This window comes from Parasteatoda tepidariorum, chromosome 4 (genome assembly GCF_043381705.1).
Source record: "Parasteatoda tepidariorum isolate YZ-2023 chromosome 4, CAS_Ptep_4.0, whole genome shotgun sequence".
NCBI lineage: Eukaryota > Metazoa > Arthropoda > Arachnida > Araneae > Theridiidae > Parasteatoda > Parasteatoda tepidariorum.
The window spans coordinates 45,615,472-45,636,360 of record NC_092207.1 but is presented as its reverse complement, the minus strand read 5'-3'; the positions used below and the strand labels follow the sequence as shown (position 1 = coordinate 45,636,360).

General features: G+C 29.5%; 1 protein-coding gene and 1 long non-coding RNA gene across 2 annotated transcripts in view; both read right to left on the bottom strand.

Moving 5' to 3' along the window:
- LOC107457057 (very long chain fatty acid elongase 7-like) overlaps positions 1–6,125 on the bottom strand; it is a gene marked incomplete in the record, with an annotated part of 31,770 nt that extends 25,645 nt beyond the window's left edge. Inside the window, 2 exon segments of the mRNA XM_043041154.2 lie at positions 3,390–3,479; positions 5,812–6,125. Coding sequence (XP_042897088.2) covers positions 3,390–3,429 — 40 coding nt within the window.
- A 5,840-nt stretch (positions 6,126–11,965) lies between these two features.
- LOC139425500 (uncharacterized) lies at positions 11,966–20,515 on the bottom strand. Its single transcript, XR_011636693.1, has 3 exons — positions 20,379–20,515; positions 16,127–16,256; positions 11,966–12,304 (listed from the first exon to the last, which is right to left on the bottom strand). It is a non-coding gene; the product is annotated as an uncharacterized lncRNA (long non-coding RNA).
- Positions 20,516–20,889: the final 374 nt, after the last annotated feature.

Here is a 20,889-nt window from a genome sequence, read left to right as displayed (position 1 = left end):
AAAAATAAACACGTTGTGTTCAAACAATCTTAGGAATATTAATTTTGGTGATGTTGTTTGCTTATGCTCACGATTGTGTTAATCATTTAGCTAACCTTGCATAACAAATAAAATATAAATAAATATAACCAAACTCGCAAATAACATCTTTATTGATTGAAGATATAATATAGCAAACATAACTGTTTATATCTTTAAAATATTTGAAAAACTGGATCGTCTATATCTTATTTTAAAACACTGACTTCTGCTAATCGAATCTGAATTTAAAATATAATTAAAAAACCAGCAATCGGGCTACTTAATTTGTTTACAATTTAACTCATTTAGATTCAATTTGAATTTCACATTCTTGAAGCTTACAATATGTCTTCAATCCGGATTACGCACAGTCAGACGAACATACACAGAAATTATTTATTTTATTATATATAGAGATTATTTATTGCCCTTCTCGATGAATTTACGTTATTAGATTAATAAAAACTAATTTTTTACAATTTTTGCACAACTGCATTATTTAGTATTATCCGGCAAATTCAGGTCAGGATTACCGAGGGTGTCCAAGAGGTCGTGGATTCAAGCCCGGCCGGCCGAAGACTCTAGTAAAATGGTGACTGATGCAAGTTAAATCTGTCGAGTCGCAAAGTTCTCCATGTTCCCATAACAAATCAATACCTCTGGGGGCACTGAATTGGAGATTGATTGTTCCTTGATTCAGGTCTGAATTACGATCTGTGGATGATTGAATGGATGTATGAATGGGCCCGCCCTATAAACGGGGGTGAAATATGGGTGTGACAGAAGTCGAATTCTTGGCCATAGATGGCGCCACCGGAAAAACAAGAACAATTTCACCAGAACTATCAGACGCAACAACAAAATACGGCAAAATAGTGTTTCTTAACGCAACTCATGATATTGAAAATTAACCACAAACAAGCTATTTACTCCTGTACTTAAATCTTCCAGGGGCCGTAACAAATCTATAAGAGCATTGTTGTCAATAATATGGCGAATTTTTACGGTTTCGTGTAACGAATAAGATCATTTTCTCAATCAATTTAGCTTTTTAGTACACAGCTTCTTTTTCTTTATTTCAATTAGTACTTAATATCAAAAATAATTAAGCATCATTAACACTAATGTAAGTTTATTGCTTTTTAATGTTCTCTTTTACGAATTAGTGCCATTTTTACTTAATACCGTCAATATTTACCTTTTATTGCTTTCTCTTCAACGAATTAGTACAATTTTTTCCTTGATTTTGCTTTTCTGTTCAAAAATTCTTGTTTTTTATTAAAATTACTGATGATTTTAAATTATTTAGTTTCATAAAAACCCGTTTTAAAAGCATAACTATAAAATGAAATAAGCACTTGGTTTCCGATAACTTTAAAAATATTAATCAGGTGACGTAGTCTGCTTATGCTAGCACGATCACGTTGATCTTTCGAATAACCATAACAAATAATTAAGTGTTGCAAAACGCATTCCAAACAAATTTTTTGATTAGAGCTTTAAGCTAACAATCACCACTGGTCTTTAAAATATTTTACAAAACTGAATCGTCCATGGCTTATTTTGAAACAATAGCTTCCTCTAAGCTTATGAAGAAATTCTATTTCTTAAATGCCTCTGAATTTAAAAGTCTGATTAAAAATCGAAAATCAGGCTTCGTAAAATGTTATCAATTGTACTTCACTTTGAATTTCGTATTCTTAGAGTTTACCATTTACCAGCCATTCGGTATACATACACACACACAAATTCTTTATTTTAATTTATATAAAGATTTAAACTTTTATTTTAATTATATTTGCACTTATTTTTCCCCATACGGGTATCTAGACGTGCAAACCTAAATAATAGATTTGATAATGGTAAATTAATAATGAATGATTACTGAAAAGACAAAATTGGGAAACATTTAGTAAAATTGAAATTAAGATTAAAATAAAACATTGTCAAATTGTGAAAAAAGTTGTTAAAATTAACAGTTTAATTGAGTTAAAAATTGAAAGCGACGCATTTATTGACGATATAAAGTAGCAAACAGACAAAAATATCAAATACAATAGAACAAAAAAATTTTTTAAAAAATATTATAAAGGATAACAATATCGGATATAATAAAGGATAACAATATAATATTATAAAGATAACAATATAAGATATTTTAAAGGATAACAGTAAATCTGTATTCAATCTGCGGATTTGTTATTTTTAATTTACTTCCATTTACGCTCTTGGTTTTTATTATGTAGCTTTTATAAATCTTTTTCCCATCAAGAATTGAAAATTGATAAAGTGGCGTATTGGCTATCTAAAATAACATACAGACTAAAATGTCAGATACAATAGAATAAATGAATTTTCAAAAATATTATAATATAGGGTATTATATAAGGATAACAATAAATCTTTATCTACTCTAAGGATTTGATATTTTTAAGTTTATTTTCATTTAGGCTATTGGCTTTATGCAGCTGCTATAAATCTTTATCACATCAGGAATTGAAAATTGAAAGCGAGACGTTTACTAACTATTTAAAGTAACAGACAGACTACAATGTCAGATACAATAGAATAAACTAATTTTTTAAAATAATCCAATTCGTTGAAAAAATTTTCAAATTCAAGATGAAACTAGGAGCCAAATTGCAGAAGTTTATTATTCTGTATTTTTTTGATTAACAACTCACAATTATTTCCTTTGATAATATTTGAGAAACATTTTACAAAGTATTCTCACTTTAATTTACATATTTTACTTAGAGTTGTATACTTAATTAAAAAAATTATATATTAAATTACATCTGTCTATATAATTCGAGCAAAATAGCTAAATACTTTTCTGAGATTTATAATTTATTGCTGAATTTCTTATTTTCCTGAAATATCTGGTGTTAATAAGTCAGAAATTGTATTTAATTTTCGAATTATGTACTAATGGTGATTGATTAAACTGGAAAATGGTTATTTGCCGATTTGGACTAAGAAAAGCTTTTTATATAATTTATTTAAATAAAAAGAAGCAATAGACGCATTGTTATGTTTTTTTTAAAAAATTTTGTGCTTTAAAATCAAATTTCAATTTGTTTAAATTAATCATAATTTTTTAACTGTATTTAAATTTATAATTATTATATTATAAATTTGAACTATAATTACTCAAATTTACAATTCAAATTTATAATTATTCAAATTTATTATTATAATTCAAATTTATAATTATTTATAAATTTATAGCTACTAATTACAAATTTATAATATCTTTTTCTGAGTCATAAAATAAAAACGCACCTTAAACTCAAATAGAACTACATAAAAACATTTGACTCAAAATAGATTAGCCATATGAAATAAAAAAGAAAAACAATACGAACTATGATCAAAAAGAAATTCATAGATTACTCCAGTAGCCATTTTTCTTTTTGTCAAATTGATTTCTTCTATTCATTAAAAGTTTTGGATTCCTAGAATCAAATATAAGAGTAAAAGTATACAGATTCAATTAAATATTACACTAAAAATAACTATGTAATCTTATTTTAATATAGCTGCATTAACAATAACTTGGTAATAAATTTAGAATGCTTTAAATACCATGCTTATTTAAAGATATCAAACTTAAACATTCTGAGAGTAAACAAATAAAACTAGTGTTGTGTATTATACGTGTATAACATCAAATGAAGCATTTTAAGTTATAACTGCATGCCTCCTGCTTATTATTCTCAATTAGTGTAATATGTATCAAATATTCTAAATTAAATTTTTCGACAGAAATAATTTTAAAAAATTGTAATTTTTTTTTGGTTGTTTAAATTTGGAAATGTTAAGTTCGGAAAATATAAAATGTAAGAATCTGGGGGAGGGTAGCTTTATATATTAATTTTAGTAAGACACAATTAAAGAAAAAGAAACTCAGTCTTGCTAAAATAAGCAAAATATAAAATTGCAAGACACATCTGAAATTCGGAAAATGCGATTAAAAAAAAATTAGTTACCAGAGAGGTTGTGCTTCTGAATATATGAAAAATGTGCTCTTCTGAATATAAATTTAATATTTTGAATGTTTGCAACATATTTGTCACTGTTTAAGTGAATCAAATCATTTTTGCACTGATTAAAAAAAGAGAAAAAAACTTATGTTCAAATAAAGATAGTTCCAAGCAAAAATTAAATTTTTATAATTATTCAAAAGAACTCATTTCTTAATTTAAAAACGACCGTATAACATTCGTTTTTACCACGTTTATATCAACTTGTCTTTGTGTATGTCTATCTTTGTGTATGTTCGGGTGGAATTTTGTAATCGTTTTTAAACTAACTTTCCGACTAACTACAGACTTCAAATTTGGCACATAGTTCAGAATTGGATGACAATGCGTGAAAATGAAGAGAAAAAAGACATACAAAGTAAAATAAAATTAAAATTAACGAAAAATTAATATTTTCGCGATTGTCTTTTGTTGTCGATTCGATTATTTCAAATTAGTGTCACATGTCAGTTAAAAAGTTTTGTGTACAGTGAGTGAAAAAATTAAGATTTTGGAAGTGAGTACAAAAATAAAAATAAAAAATAAAAATAATATTTTTAAAAACCTCGTTTTTGTAGTGGAGAATAATAATTAAAAAACAAAAATTTGAAAAACGAAAAACGTGGGGCGCATGAAATACATAACATTACATATACACATACGTATACACATTTTCTTTCTCATACACATGCACAACCACATACACATATACATTCACATACACACGCATATACACAATCATATTCCACTCGCACATCCGCATTCAGATACAATTACAGATATACATACACATATTCTCATGAGCACACATACCGTTACTGTTATGTATTTCATGCGCCCCACGTTTTTCGTTTTTCAAATTTTTGTTTTTAAATTATTATTCTCCACCACAAAAACGTGGTTTTTAAAAATATTATTTTAAATTTTTATTTTTTTTAATAATTTTACACTGTGTGATATTAAACGATAAAATACAATAGTTGAAAAGAATTGCACGAGTACCTCCCAAAAAATAAAAATTTAAAAACTTTATTTTTTTTCTTAAAAAAAAAAAAAGAAAACTTTTTGTGACGAAGAAAGCAATTATTCATGATTTGAGTCTTATCTTAGTTTCTGATCGAATCTGATTATCATTCTCAAGAGTTTTTCTTTTTCTCTTTTTTTTTCTTATCACGAATATTTTCTGACTTCATTTTTGACACAAAAATCACAAAAAGACAATAACTGAGGCCGGTGATTCAGGAAATGTTTAAAAAGTAAAAAATTATTAAATGGAGATACGAAGGTTGGTGATTAGTATAAACACTAATTTTGAAGATTCCTATCTATTGTTTACCAGTAATACATATAATGATTACGAATTATTTATTTCATTTCACAAATATTACTTTGTTTGCATAATAAAGAACATAAAATTACTTTTAATGTAAATGATGTCTTTAGTGCTCATTGAATTCGCACTCTTTTATTAAAAACTCCGGTTAACGAGGATATGATTATTTTATATAGATAATCGATTTGCGCTTATTAAAGAAAATAAAAATCAACAAAATCGTTCTAGTTCTCAGGTTTTAATCTAACAATTATTTTATGGACCTCATTTAAGCGATGTCCTCCGTGTGTCATCTTGCTGAAGTTAAACTCTTTGAAGTATTAAAAATATCAACAATATTTATTATTAAATACTTCCTTTATTTATAAATAAATACAATATTTTAAATGTAAAATGTAATAAACTGCAATAATTTTTCAGATTTCAACTTACCCCGGCTTCCTTATGAAAAATTGCAGCTGTCTCGCTCACATAACCAATTGAAAAAAAAAATCGTTTTTTTCTTGAATCCAAAATACTTTTCAGTTTATTTATGTTTTTTTTTCTTCAATAAACTGATTAGTTTGGAACATGAATTACGATACTCACAACCGAAAGTAGACAGAAGTAAGGAAGACAAAATTATATCTTTCTTTCGGGCGTAAGTTAAAATGCATAACTGTAACGCAACATAATTTTTTATATACGTTGTTCCTTGTTTATCGCCGCAGAAGATTTTGATGGATTTTTAATTACGGAAGATTCGTTGACTGTCATTTGCTTCCGATTGCAAAATCAAGTAATTTATTGTGTTTAGAAAACTTTTTCCCTAAATGAAGCAAAATTTCTGTACGTGTTATAAAATATGACAGCATGATATCTTTACAATGCGCAAAAAAAAAAAAGAAGGAACACGCTGAATAACTTTGGATTTAACGATTGGAACTTCATTTTCTAGGTCACAATCTTAATGGTTCAGGGTAATGACCTTAAATACGATATTTAATTAGTGTGGGTGATACATTAAATAACGAAACGAGCCTTTTCTGAATAAACATACCTTTTATTCGATGCATTTGGATTTTTGTCACCCTAAATATAGGAGGTAGACACAATCTGGGTAATATGGTTCCAATAGTTTGGTCAGGAGAGCGGTCCAAAGTTTGAACCCCTTACTGTTATTTTTTTGTTGTTGTTGTTGCGTATTTCGCTATATCTAGATAAATTTTTAAGCGAATTAAAAAAAATTTCGCACGTAACTGTAAAATTTCGTTTATCCAAAGATATTTCCCTGCAAAAAGTAACATTGAATAGTAAGATAAACTATTTGTTACAGCATTTTAAAGAATGCAATTTTACATTACAAAATAAAAAAAAAATTGAGTAAAATAGGTCGAATAGTTCCTGAGAAACTTAATACGATTTTTTTGAAATTCAATTTCTCAGGAACTATTTGACCGATTACGCTCAAATTTTGTATCTGAAGCGTAAAATTATATTCTCTAAAATAATTCAAAAATTTACACCCTGCAAACTTTTTTTGGCGGTAGTTAAATAAAATAATAAAAGAACACAAATGTTGACTAAAAGTTAGATTTTGTCTGGAATTATCTTTGAATAAACAACTTAACAATTTTGCTCAAAAATGCTTCAATCCTTTATAAAGTTCAGGATGTATGCTGAAATACGCAGAAATAAAATTAACAATCAAGGGCCCAAACTTAGGGCAGCTCTCCTGACCAACTTGTGGGGACCATATTTTCGATATTGAAGCGTCCCCTATATTTTGGTGGTCAGAAATTCGAATTTGTCAAAAAAAGATATGTTTTTTCAGTGCAAGTACGCGGCTGTGTCCTTCGTAACCTAAATTATCGTCTGCAGTAATTAATTAGCATATTTTAGGTCACCTCCTTGAACTTTTAAGATTGGGCCCTAGAATATGAAGATCCCATCACTAGATCAAAAGTTATTAGAGGTAGTCCATTTTTTATTTTTTATTTTGCACACTGTAAACTTTATCTGTAAAGTTTCTGTTATTTTCAGTTTTTCTTATTGCATACATAATTTTTGGGTAGTAAATAAATTTAGGTAGAGTTTTCTTTTAAAACGACATTATAATAATAATTTTAAAATCATCATTTTGATTAGAAAATAATTTTTATTTAAATTTTTTTAAAAAGGGCTATGTAAAAGGAAATTGCATGTTAAATCTGAAGAATATGTATTAATCTATGTAAATTGTATTGTATATGTAAAATGTATTATTTCCAAACGCACATAGAAACAGGGAAATACGAAGAATATTTGAAGCCAATGAGATAAAATTCGTTTCTGAAAAAAAAAACGTGTCTTCTTCTAATTTCTCCGTATTTCTTTTTTTTCCCTTTAGCCGCATTTGAACAATAAAATTATGTGGTGCTGCCATCTCTTAGTTCTACATTAAACTAAATTTAAAATATTTATTTTGCTCTGTCGAAAATTATGCTGTTTGGGATCTTCTTAAAATATTCAATTTAAATTTTCCATTCATAAAAAATCTTCGGCAATATGGATTTCATTTTGAAGGATTTTCTTCGTTAATAAATACTTCAATTTATGAGAAATGAAAGGAAGATATTTTGAGATAATTAAATTAAATATTTCTTAAAAAAGAAACAAAATGATATATGAGCAGTTGCATTTACATATTTAAATGAAGAGAATTATGTTTTGGTAAAGTTAAAATATAAATGAATAACCAAAATAAGGTAAATTTCAATTCAAATGCTATAACATAGACAGAGGCGTATCTATGGAAAGTCTTGTACTGTTTATACAATATGAAATCAAAGCATTGCTTGAAGTATTTAACCCTTTTGTTAGTATTGTAAAAAGATTGCATTGTATTTAAATAAAGATTGATTAATGAATAAATAGAAATAAACAACAGAATAAAATATTAATTCTCACCATTCATCTTATTTCAATTGCAATGAATTTATGTGTATTCAAAATCAACACTGGTAAGAAATAAAAAGTCTGTTTCATAATATGTATAGAAGGTTCGATTACGTTTTTTTCAGTTGTCAATAAAAATTTGGACAATTTATGTAATTTATCACAATTATAATTTACAATTTTGCAAATATAATTTGGTAAGAAAAAATATGCACACACAACAAATATATCCCTGGGTTAAATAAGAACTAGAACATAATCCAATAGTTTAGCTAACCAAAAGCTTACCCAATGTTTTTAAAATTGAAACTGATGAAAATTTTTAGAAATAATCATGTTTTGTTAACAGCAAAACAGTAAAATTATCGCGATATAATAAATTCATTAAAGATCACAGTATAAATAATCACAATTCGTTATGGCAATAATAAATGAAATAGCTACATTCAAATGATTTATTTTGGTAAATTTATATACAGTTCAATAAAAAACCGATGATTTTAATATAATTAAGCTTTGCAATCATTATATAATAGCAGGTAATAAGAAAAAATATGCACATAATTGCAAAACTCTAGATTAAGTGGTGAAATAATGCACTTTAATGAGAAATAAATTAGAGAAAGTTGGCATTTAATTTAAAGGATATCTAGAAATAATTTGTTAGCAGTAAAAATAAGGCAAAAAAAAAAATCAGAAGAAGTTGACCGGAATACATTCTGGTCTATTTAAAATTTTGAAAAATTCTTTTCGCATCATAATGGAACAAATTAGAGATAAAGCAATAAAAATTAAACGAGTTTGAAGTATAAATTTGTAGACGTTCAGTGCGCAAAATAAATAAATAAATAAATAAATAAATAAACGGACTATACCCGGATAATATTTGATCGAACGATCACACTTCACGCTTGATAGATCCTCAAGTTCTAGGACTCATTCTTAATGGTTCAAGTGAGTGACTTCAAATATGCGAATTAAAAAGTGCAGGGGAGTTATTTTAAATAACGAAATCAGGTACTAAAATGAGTTTTATTTTAATAAACATGCTAATTTTTCGATGCATTCGGATTTCTGAACCACAGAATACTGGAAATCTATCAATTAATGAATAGAAAGAGAAAAAATATTTCTCAGTAGTTGGCACTATTTGCTGAATGTTACGTAATATACATGAAATTATTTACTTAGCGCAATTATTTTTCAGGGAACTGAAAAAATTATGTCCCAATAACATTTAAAATTTTAACATTCATTAATTTTCTATTGCATATTACCTTTATTAATGATGCATTAATGAGTATTTAATTATACAATATTCACTTTTTTTGTTTCCGTAAAATCAATGAGCATATTAAATGTCTTATAATGGAACAGTAATAATAAAAATGCAAAATATTATAAATTCTAATTTATAACATAATAAGGGGGAGAGCAAATGTCCATCAAGATCTACATATTCAGAGATGCCCTCTTGCTCAGCTTAATGGGAAATTTTTTTCTAGTGGTAGCAAAATTTCTCTTTTAATGTTTGATTTTTAGTTTATGTAAATTTGACATGAAATTATTTTTTCCCTCCACTACGTATATATACTTCAAAATTTCGTGTGAAACATATTTTCATTCGAGATATCTCGTGGTAAGCATTTTAAATTCTACTAAAACTATCTAAAATTTTGCAAGTTTTGGTTTTTAACTCTCAATCACTTAATAGAATATTTCGGAGTAATCTTAGCAGTTGGCATCCCTGCATATAGACGTGATTTCTGGAAAATATAACTACAGTGAAACCTCTCGGTAAGGGCCACCTGTCGTTCCATTGAAAATTGGCCCTTATGGGGGGTGGCCCTTAAATGGGGGTGACCAAAAAATAAAATGAGGAAATCAAAATTTATGTNGGATTCAACATTATTCTGTCTTCCTTTCATGGTATTTATTTTCATTTACAAGGAAATTATTTAGTTATTTATTTAGTTATAAATATATATATATACATATGTATATATATATATTTATAACTAAATAAATAACTAAATAATTTCCTTGTAAATGAAAATAAATACCATGAAAGGAAGACAGAATAATGTTGAATCCATTTTTTTTAAATTACAGAAGAATATTAGGCTTTGGTTCTGACCAAAATAAGTAAAATATTAAATATTTTTGTTTATCTTTCGAAATTATGTAAAAAAAAGAACACCAAAATTTTAGAATTTAATAATTATGAAACTATTTCAAAAAGTATGAAAAGTTTTTTATTCTTTTATTTTCAGTCCTAAGTGTACACGGTTGCAAAAAAATTATAATTTTACTGAGATTAGTTTATTTTTGAATTGAAAGTATGAGAAACCATCAATATAAATTACTTAGAAAATTTTACTTCGAAACTTAAACAGAAAGAAATTACTCAGTTTTAGACGACATAGAGTAGGTGACTGCGAAGGAATTATACTGCTCCCTTTTGATAGTTTTCGATAAACTGAATTACTGGGTGCCCTCCTAACCAAAAAAAAAAAGAAACTTCAATTTTAATATGCAATATATAAAAAGAAATAATCTTAATAAGTACATTTTGATATAGAAATGTCTTTTGAATTAGTTTTTTCTTTTCCTGTTTTGTACTAACCAGTAAGAGCCAGAGGCTCCGTGAAAATTCATCGAAACCGCGGTGATGACTGTAGCAGCATTTTTTTAAATGTATAAAGCTACATAGAGATAAGAGATGTCAAATAATAATTTGGTTATTTTGTTTTATCTTTATTGAGGTTTAACATCCAAATATTTCTTCAATTTTAGAAAACTAGAGTATTATTGTTTGATAAATAATTTTATGTTTTATTCTCTTCTGATTCCCCTTAAAAGAGATAAAATGATATAAGGAAGCTTAAATTCTGTTATAGAAATTGTATGGATAAATAACACTGCTGATAAAATACTAAAATTAATTAAAGGAAAATAACTAGGAAGAAATTGATCCAGTTGTTATTTTTAATTTTAGATAACTATGCCATTTTTTCAACAAAAAATGATAATAAACTAAAACCACTTTAAGATCAATCAAATTGAGACTCTTTTTCAGCAGAAAGTTAAGTAATAAAAGAGATTTCTAATGTTTTCTTTTCTTCGTCGGAAATTTTAGTATTAATAATCAAATAAATCATTTGAATAAAATTTAATATAAGTGAGTATAAGTGTTACTAACCAGCATTTTAATAATCATAATAAGCAAGAAACGGATGTACAGATACAACGTTTATTTCAGAATGCTTTCGAAATAAAAAATATCGTAATTACTTGAAAATCGAGTTATTTATTTTAGAAGGAAGTATTTTTTAAATTACGTTCTTTATCAAATTCTTCGAAGATCTTCGCCAAGTGAAATAAAAAAAAACCTCCGTTTAAGTGCTTTACACTTGATACAAAACCATAATTTTAAATTATATGCGCCATCTTGCCGTGAAGAATTATTTTGTGTTCAGGATGGACAAGTAACTTAAATATTTTAAAAGTTATTTAATTTTATTAAAAAAAGGCTGCCAATTTGGCGATATATTTCCATCTACATGAAAATCATCAAAATTAATGGATAATTCCCAGTTTTTTCCAATGCTGGTCTTTTATATTGAAATTTCTTAGAGTGTATGGCATTTTTATAAAAATACAATAAGCGTTTTATGCTGGTATTCTAGTTTATTTTGCAATGCAAGTTGCAAAAATATTGCCTTTGAATCATTATTTTTTAAAAAAATGTATCTATTCAGATTCAGGTAGAGATTTTCATCATAAGTTTGAAAGAAGTAAATCCATGTATTTGCTGATGCGTTGTTTCACGTCATGTTCCGCATCCGAAATTGAGATGAGATCTTTAACACCCTGAGCAACTTCTTCTTGACAGTAATCACCGATGACTAAAGTTGACATGAAGACTTCTTCCGCGGCCTTTTCCGCCGTCTCACCACACTAATCGCCGATTTTCTCGAAAAAGCAAGCGAATTTTCCGGCAGAGGACCTAAATGTAAAATTAAGTTTTTGTAAAAAGAGATTGAAAGGCATTATTAGCTCTAACACCTAAAAATTGACTTTGTAAAGCAAAGACGAAAATGAAAATGTAAAAAAAGAGAGGGGAAAAAAAAACATCATTTGGTCGAAATATTGTGAGGAAGGGAATTTCGCACTTACGAATATGATTAACATTTAATTCTGTTGCTTTACATCTTTTCCTTTAAGAACCGTTTTAATATTAGAAAAGCGCAAACTTACTGTAAAGTTTATTTCTTTATCCTTGGAAACCCCTTCCCTTGGCGAACAGGTAATCTTTGGCCAAGCCCCTTCCAGTCAAGTAAAATGTGAAAANAGAGGAAAAAAAAAAAAAAAAGAACATCATTTGGTCGAAATTTTGTGAGGAAGGGAATTTTGCACTTACGAATATGATTAACATTTAATTCTGTTTCTTTACATTTTTTCCTTTAAGAACCGTTTTAATATTAGAAAAGCGCAAACTTACTGTAAAGTTCATTTCTTTATCCTTGGAAACCCTTTCCCTTGGCGAACAGGTAATCTTTGGCCAAGCCCCTTCCAGTCAAGTAAAATGTGAAAAGAGTTGAGCTGCTTAGCATCTTTTGTTAACAGATACTTCCAATTATTTATAATCAAAAAGCTTCCTTATAAAACTAAATGAAACCTAGTGGCGTAGTCTAAGTGGAAAGTGGGAATAAATGTAAGGCAAGTGGTAATTTATTTTTAATAAAAAAAGGGTAAAAAATTAGGACTTATAAAAGCACTAAATTATAAAAAAAATCTCGCATTTTTTTAATAGAACAATCATTATAGGGTGGACTAATATCGGCAAAATTCTTCGGTCGTTCGTCCACAATTTTCTTTTGCAAAAACAGTTTGCTGGAAAAAACTAATAAAGGCTACTAAATTTGTACTTATTTTTAATTAATAGTCTATACTGCTAAAATGTTTCGTACAAACAATTTATAAATAAAATAAACATGCTTATTTTTTAATTAATTATGAACAAACAAAAGCTAAATTTTACTTTTATTTTTTAATTAACAACTAATTTTCAATGTTTATATCAAACAAAGTGATGGTATAAACAGATATAATTGCACAAGGCAACACAAATATATATATCTATATATTTATATCTATCTCTCTCTCTATATATATATATATGAAATGTAAATAATTTAGAATAAAATTAAAAAGCAACCAAATTAAAAAAAAAAACGAAAACAAAATTTTGTGATCAGCTCACACTATTATATTCTCAAAAATAGTGCTTTCTAATCCTGTATTAATATAGACAAAGCAAAATATGTGTAATAGTGTGGAGAGCACCAAAGGAAAATCAAAGAAACGATTCGAAAATAAAATTTTATCAACTGAGACCTAAAAAAATTCCAAGAAAAATACAGGATATTACACTAATAGGACCAAAAAAGAACATATATGAACATTTTAATATATGAAATTAAAGCTTAAATTGAGGGTAGTGGGATGGATATTTTTTAAGGCGCATTCATATAGAAATAAAAAAACGGCATTTTTTTTCTGTTATCTTGTATTGTCCTGAAAATTGGATGTGTGCAAGGTAATAATATATTATACTGGATAAATTTAAAGTTTATAACTAATAAAAGCTTGAATTTAAAATTAAACAAATTAATTTGATGATGATTTTTATAGAAATAATTAAACATGTTTCCAATAATACTGGAAAAGGTTGTTCGCTCATTATAGAATTTATAGGCAGGGATTTGCTCGAATTGGATTTGCACATGCAAAAATATCAATCTAGACCAGCGGTTCTCAATTTTTTCTGGCTACGGAACTCTATATCAATGACATTCTTTTAGAGGAATCGCGAGACTTAAAAGTATTTTCCTTGACAATTGTGAAAAATATTATTCAACTAATGACCATTATTTATTTTCAAAATATTTAAATAATTAAAATTTTATTCATTATTTTAAAAATATTTTATGAATAAATGAAGAATGCAGTTTTAATAATATTTGTCTTAAAATTAGGCTTTATGTTATGCAGATGAATTCACAGGCGCACAGTTGCATGCAGTCTAGTTCATAACATGATTCTTTTGTACATTCTATAACACAAAAATCGACGCACCAAGAAGCAATCATCCGATTGCTTTAAAATTTCGTATGCATGAAGGTTTTGGCTCGACCAGGCTGGAATGATGCTGACTGGGGACGTATAGTCTTAAGCGACGAATCCCGCTTCCAACTGTGTCCTGACGATCATCGAAGACGTGTTTGGAGACGCACAGGCAGAGGAGGGATACTGCCTTCCCTATTGCACGCCGCACCGGCCCTCAACAAGGCATTATGGTCTGGGGTGCCATTTCCTTTGACAGCCGGATCCCTTTGGTCGTCATTAGAGGTACACTTACTGCACAGCGGTACGTCGATGACATCCTAAGACCTGTTTTGCTACCGTTCCTTTCGCAGCACCCTGGGCTGGCTTTTCAGCAGGACAATGCGAGACCACATACGGCACGTGTTGCTACGAACTGTCTGCAAGCTTGTCAAACTCTTCCTTGGCCTGCCTGATCACCAGATCTCTCTCCCATCGAGCATGTCTGGGATATGATGGGAAGGCGATTGCATCTGGCACGGAATGTTGATTACCTCATTCGACAATTGGATCCAATTTGGCAGGAAATACCACAAGAGACAATCCGGGAGCTTTATCGGTCTATACCACGCCATGTGGCAACTTGTATCCAGGCTAGAGGTGGGTCAACACCTTATTGAACTTGTTACTGTAACTCTGCAATAAATTATTCAATTGTTCTGAAATTTTAATTATTTACTATTCTGTACATTGTCTTTCTATCCACCAATTTTCATATCAATCGGACAACTCCTTCTTGGTGCATCGAATTTTTTGTTATAGAGTGTATGTGTTACCGGCAAAGTATGAAGCACCGGCATTGTATAGGATGCCTGACGTTTTTAAGCAAAGTATGAAATGCGAGAATTATTACATACTTTGCCTAAGCATTGTATACAATGTTTAGGAATTCTATAGAATGCCAGATGCTATTTAGGCAAAGTATAAAATAAACGTCCTGATGAGGTTATTATGTAAATGAAGTGCATGTTACTGCTAATGACCGAAATCGGTGGTTGTTGACTTTCACCGGTGAATGTTGACAATCACATAGTCGCTTTGGTGAATGTCCGAAATATTTATTACATCCGATTTGATATTAATTTATTCATGGATATAATTACATTTGTTCGATATTTTAATACTTACTGATGATAGATTAGAAGAAACATCAGTGCTTGGAGTATCGAGCAAATGTATACCGGGCAATGGCACTGAACCTTAAAAAAACATCAGTGTAGGGTATACCGGGCAAATGTATACCGGGCAGTGGCACTGAACCTTACTACTTACCTATACAGTGGCACTTACCTATTACTTTGCCTAAATAGTATTTGGCATTCTATAGAATGCCTAGGCAATGTGTGAAATATAAATCATTTCATACTTTGCCGGCTAATTTTAGGCATTCTATACAATGCCGTATTTCATACTTTACCTGTAACATATGCATAAGCTGAAAATATATGAGCTGAAATGCTATTTGCGTTGAAATACAAATGAAAAAAGTAAGAATATATACGTTGAGAATAGTTATTCAATCAATATTTAATAACTATTGGAAAATTAATTGTAAATAAATTGTATTGCTTAGTTTTGTAACTGATAATGTTTCCTTAACCCTCGGAGGCCACGAGACGCCTTTCCATAGTACAGTTACAGTACACCTTGTTTCTATACTTACAAGCATTCATATTTTTGGGCATCGTCTATATCGTTTATTATAGGCTGTGTGAATTCTTCAGGGAATCTTTCGCATGATCTGGAATGATTCTTAAGCTTGGATAGATAACACTGCAAATTTTCAGTAACATCTATTAAAAAAGAGCCCATTAAAAAAATGTCTATTCAACATTGAAACAGCATTCAAGACAAATAAAATCAAGTGAAATGATTATACTTGTGAATTAGCGACCAAATTAAACATTACGCTTGTTTTATTATCCTTTATACACCTTATTTTATACATTAATAGTTGGATTGTACTCATCTGCTTATAAAGAACATTATGCTTGTCTTATAACATATTGTCTTGTTTTAATAATTTCAACACTTCTTAACTGATATAGCATAATCGGTATAAAGAATATTAGATGGTATTCAAGATTTTTAATAAATTTCCAATATTGAATAGTTTTAGTTCATTTTCGAAAAGAGGGTGCAACGCTGTATTTGATACAGTTCGATAAAAAGACAAAGTTTTCTTCATTTTGACTTAAAAGACGGAACGTACAAAATGTATGTGGCGACCAAAGAATTCTATTATGTATGAGATTTATCGGATATTATAAAATATTTATTTCTAATGGCAAGGCAAAAGGTACAAACGAAAGATGAAATAAATAACAAATACAAATGTACGTAGGATAACAAAGAAAGAAGACCGAAGTTATTGCCTTAAAAGTTCTCTTGCTTCCCAATATCTTGAGGACTCAGTGTGTCCATGAAGGGCCCCACATAGAAGCAGGTGGTCCCTGCCCAATTTCTCTCCAGATTTACAAAGTGCACAAAAAGGCGTGGTGGAAAGGCCTATGCGGTATAAGTGAGCAGAAAGACAATCGTGGCCTGTATATAAGCGAAAGGCCGCAACTGCATCACGTCTTGGTTTGTCAGGAATTAAGAAAGAGCTTACATTTCTCCAACTTTTCAAAGCTGTGCGAGTCTGAAGGTCTTGCAATGAGTTGGTTTTACATAAATTTTTAAGGAACAGTTTGATTTTCCAAAAGGAAGTTGCCGTATTTGGTTGCTGCAGCAAATTGGCACCTTTCTTGGCAAGTAAATCTGCCTGCTCATTGCCCAAACACCACAATGGGTTGGCACCCACTGAAGGACTATTCGTTTTCCCCTCAAAAATAAAGACCTCAAGAGGTCTTGACATCGGGAAATCTCAGGTGTCAAGGGACGTTCATGTAAGCTAATTGATTGTATGGCCGCTTGTGAGTCCGAGAAAAGAACTGCATTTTCAAATTTGTGTTGGAGGGCCAGTAGCTGCTGTAAGGCCGTACTCAAGGCCACTACTTCTCCATCAAAGGCGGTGCCAATGTACCCTGCTGGTACGTAGAAAGGAAAAAGTTCCGAAAAGACACCAGCCCCTACATTAAAATGGCAGTCAAATTGAGATCCATCGGTAAAAATATGTAGCCAATCGTCGACTGGGTATCTAAACGCCATTGTCTCCAGGGCAAGATTTTTTAGAATAATTGGAGCAGCGTCTTTTTTACCATGGACAGTTTTCACAAGATCCAAGTTTATTTCAACGTTTGTTATTTCCAAAGGGTTTTTAGGTTTCAAAAGAGGTAGTGCATGACGCGGGATTTCAGTGTCGTTTCTAATGTTCAGCACCTTCTGGATGTTCAGCACCTCCTGGATAAATCCATTCTGGGTTTTAAGTTGTCTAGGCCTGACTACATAGTCTTTCCAGTAGGGGTCATCGATTCTCAGAAGCTTTTCATATAGAATCAGAGCTTTCTCCTTTATAATATCTTGGAAAGGTCTATTTCCTGTTAGGATTAGCATCGCGTCAATCGGTGTGGACTTAACAGCTCCTGTAACCAAGCGAAGAGTCTGGTTTTGCAGAACCTCAAGTTTGTCTAACAACAGTTGTGGGGCCGTAATGAAGACCTCGCAGCAGTACGTCATAAGAGATATTATAAAATATAGTCTTTTGGTTTCTCAGAAGTTTGGTATAGAGCAGGGATAATCAAATTGTTAGGAGAATACCACAATAAAAAATTTAAAACAAAATTCGCTTGCTACCTTAAACTTAGTAAAAAGGATAAAAAAGGGGAAACAAATTAACACACTGACAATGGACTTTTTATGCAAGTAACAGATAGATTTTTTTACGCGCACACTGAAAGTGTTGATATAAATTTTTTTATAATAAATAAAAAAGTACAAACAAAAATTTTATTGTTAGTAAACATTTTTAAAAGTTCAATCATTAGATTCTGCTAAAATAAAAAAAGATTATTTAAAACATTTAATTAAAGTTTTTATCGATCTTGATAAAGTTCCAAACGACGATACTATTCTCACATTTTTAAAAAAAGAAAATTCTGTATATGATCGTTAGCACAGTTTATATCCCTTTGTACCTCATTGTGGTATGCACGTGTCATGGGTTGACTATCCACAGTACATGTAAGTATGGTATGAGGTGAAGAAAGTTCATGATTTAGTCGATGCAAATACAATGTATTTTCTTACTGAGCTTAACAATGATGTATCCTAACCTTGAGGGGTTTCTATAGTACTCTACATTTACTTCAAATTGTCTATCATGATTCTTCCGTTAACATAACTTTTATCGTGTTCTTAACCAATGGAACAGACATCAGTAGTCTCTACTGTGCTTCAAACTGGAAGCCTCCTTCTCAATCTGAATTTTATTTGAATAGTTCATGCTTCTTAAAGAGGGATAGAGGAATGTTAGATATACGAGTGAGAAAATTATCACCGAGATTACCGACCATTTGAAGAAATAAAACTCATTACCGATACCATCAGCGTTTTCACTGTATTTGTAAATAGATAGAAGCAAGTGCTTTAGTCCAGATGACAATAATTTTGCATAAAAAGCAGAACGTTTTCTGTTTTCAAAGCTTTGATTGTAAATCGGTTCTGCGATTTTGATCTTTTCTTCGACTAAAGAATAGTCCTTGTGAAATTCGAGAGTCCGTTTGCTGATCGCAAATTTTTAAGAAAGTTGAAGACAAACCTAAGATTAAACAATTGATGTTAGAATCAGAAGCTAAGCGAATGAATGAATAGATGGTTGCTAATAAAATTTTTTTAAGGATCACTAAGGCTGTTTTTCCAATACTCTGCCCATCATATGAAATAACAATACTTTAGAGCAAATAATATGCTATTTTTACGAACGCATAAATATATTTAATCAAGCTAAAACAGAATGAATAAATGTAAAGATAATAAACTTTTGAAAATGTAATAAGTAATTTTCAAAACAATTTAAACTATAGCAAAACAGTAGACGTATTGACTACATGGGAGTGTTATCAGCCATTCGGAAGAGTCTTGTCAACTATGTATTGAATGAGCAATTTCTTTTGATAAGTAATCTTAACAAAATGTTAAACATGGCTTTTCAGTGGTCAGAAAGTAAGAAGGTTGAACGTAATGAAATAAATAACATTTCTGAAGTAGTGATAATTTGAACTGAATGTGTAGCAGAATATCAAAAATCCCGGAGATCAAATTACGGTATATAATATCGACAGTTAGAGAGCGTCATTCGCAAAATCTATTTCTACAGTAGAATAGTATACTGTAATTGTAACGTGTATTGTAAAAAATCTATAACCCAGCATATAACGCATATTATATTTTCATAAAAATTTCATACACCCTAAGAAATTTTGGTATAAAAAATTGGCAATTTGGGTGTCAATTTTAATACAGAAAACTTTTAACCAAATTTTTAACCGAAAATTTTTAACCGGAGTTTATTTTCCGTAAAATACATTTAACCGTAAATTACATTCTTATCGTAGATTATACCACGACTTTCACAGTAATATTTAATTAACTTGAGTGATTCAGTAATTTTATGGTAATTATTACTGTAAAAATTACGTTTTAACAAATTTTTTGTTCCGCAACATGTATTGGTAAAAATGGAGTTTACGAGATAAGAAGTACTGGCACGTTGAATGTTTGTACGTTTAACCGTAATTTGATCCAGAATTTTTGCAGTGCATAATTAAAAAGTAGAAACAATATACTTCGCTAGAAGTCAAGGTAGTTGCGAAAAATTCTGACTTATCTCTAGAATTTTTACATCATTAATTACATGTGTAATTTAAATTTACAAAAATAATATTGAACTAAATGAAATCTATAAGAGGAAAAAAATGGTTAATAATTATTCTTAATTATGTACAAGTAAGTAAGTAGTGTTCCATTGTACATACCCTTGTAAAGTTTGGTGTTTTCGTCGCAGACTTTTTCAACGCCTCTCAGACTTTTTTCTACATATTCCGGAGACCACCTAAGTGTGCTACCACAGTCCTCTATTTCTCTCATCTCTTTCCTTAAACACGTCATATCCNAATGTATTACAAAATTAAAAGAATTAGTATTATTGATAAAAAAAAACAGGGTATTTATAAATTAGGCTGTGACCTAATGTCACACCCTTACAAGTTGAAAATTGCATATTATGTGTCACAAATGGCAGACAACCTTATGGTAAATGATGCATTTTCATTTGGTTGACTTGGAAAGTTTGAAAGTGAAAGCTAAGAGAAGGTGTTTTCATCGCAGACTTCTTCAAGGCCACTCAGAGCTTTTTCTAAATTTTCTGGAGAGCGCATGAGTATACCACCACAGTCCCCTATCTCTTTTTTTACATAACCTTGTACCACCTTACATTATTTTATGTACACATCCTTGTAGTGTTTTAAGATTCCAATTTTACAAAGG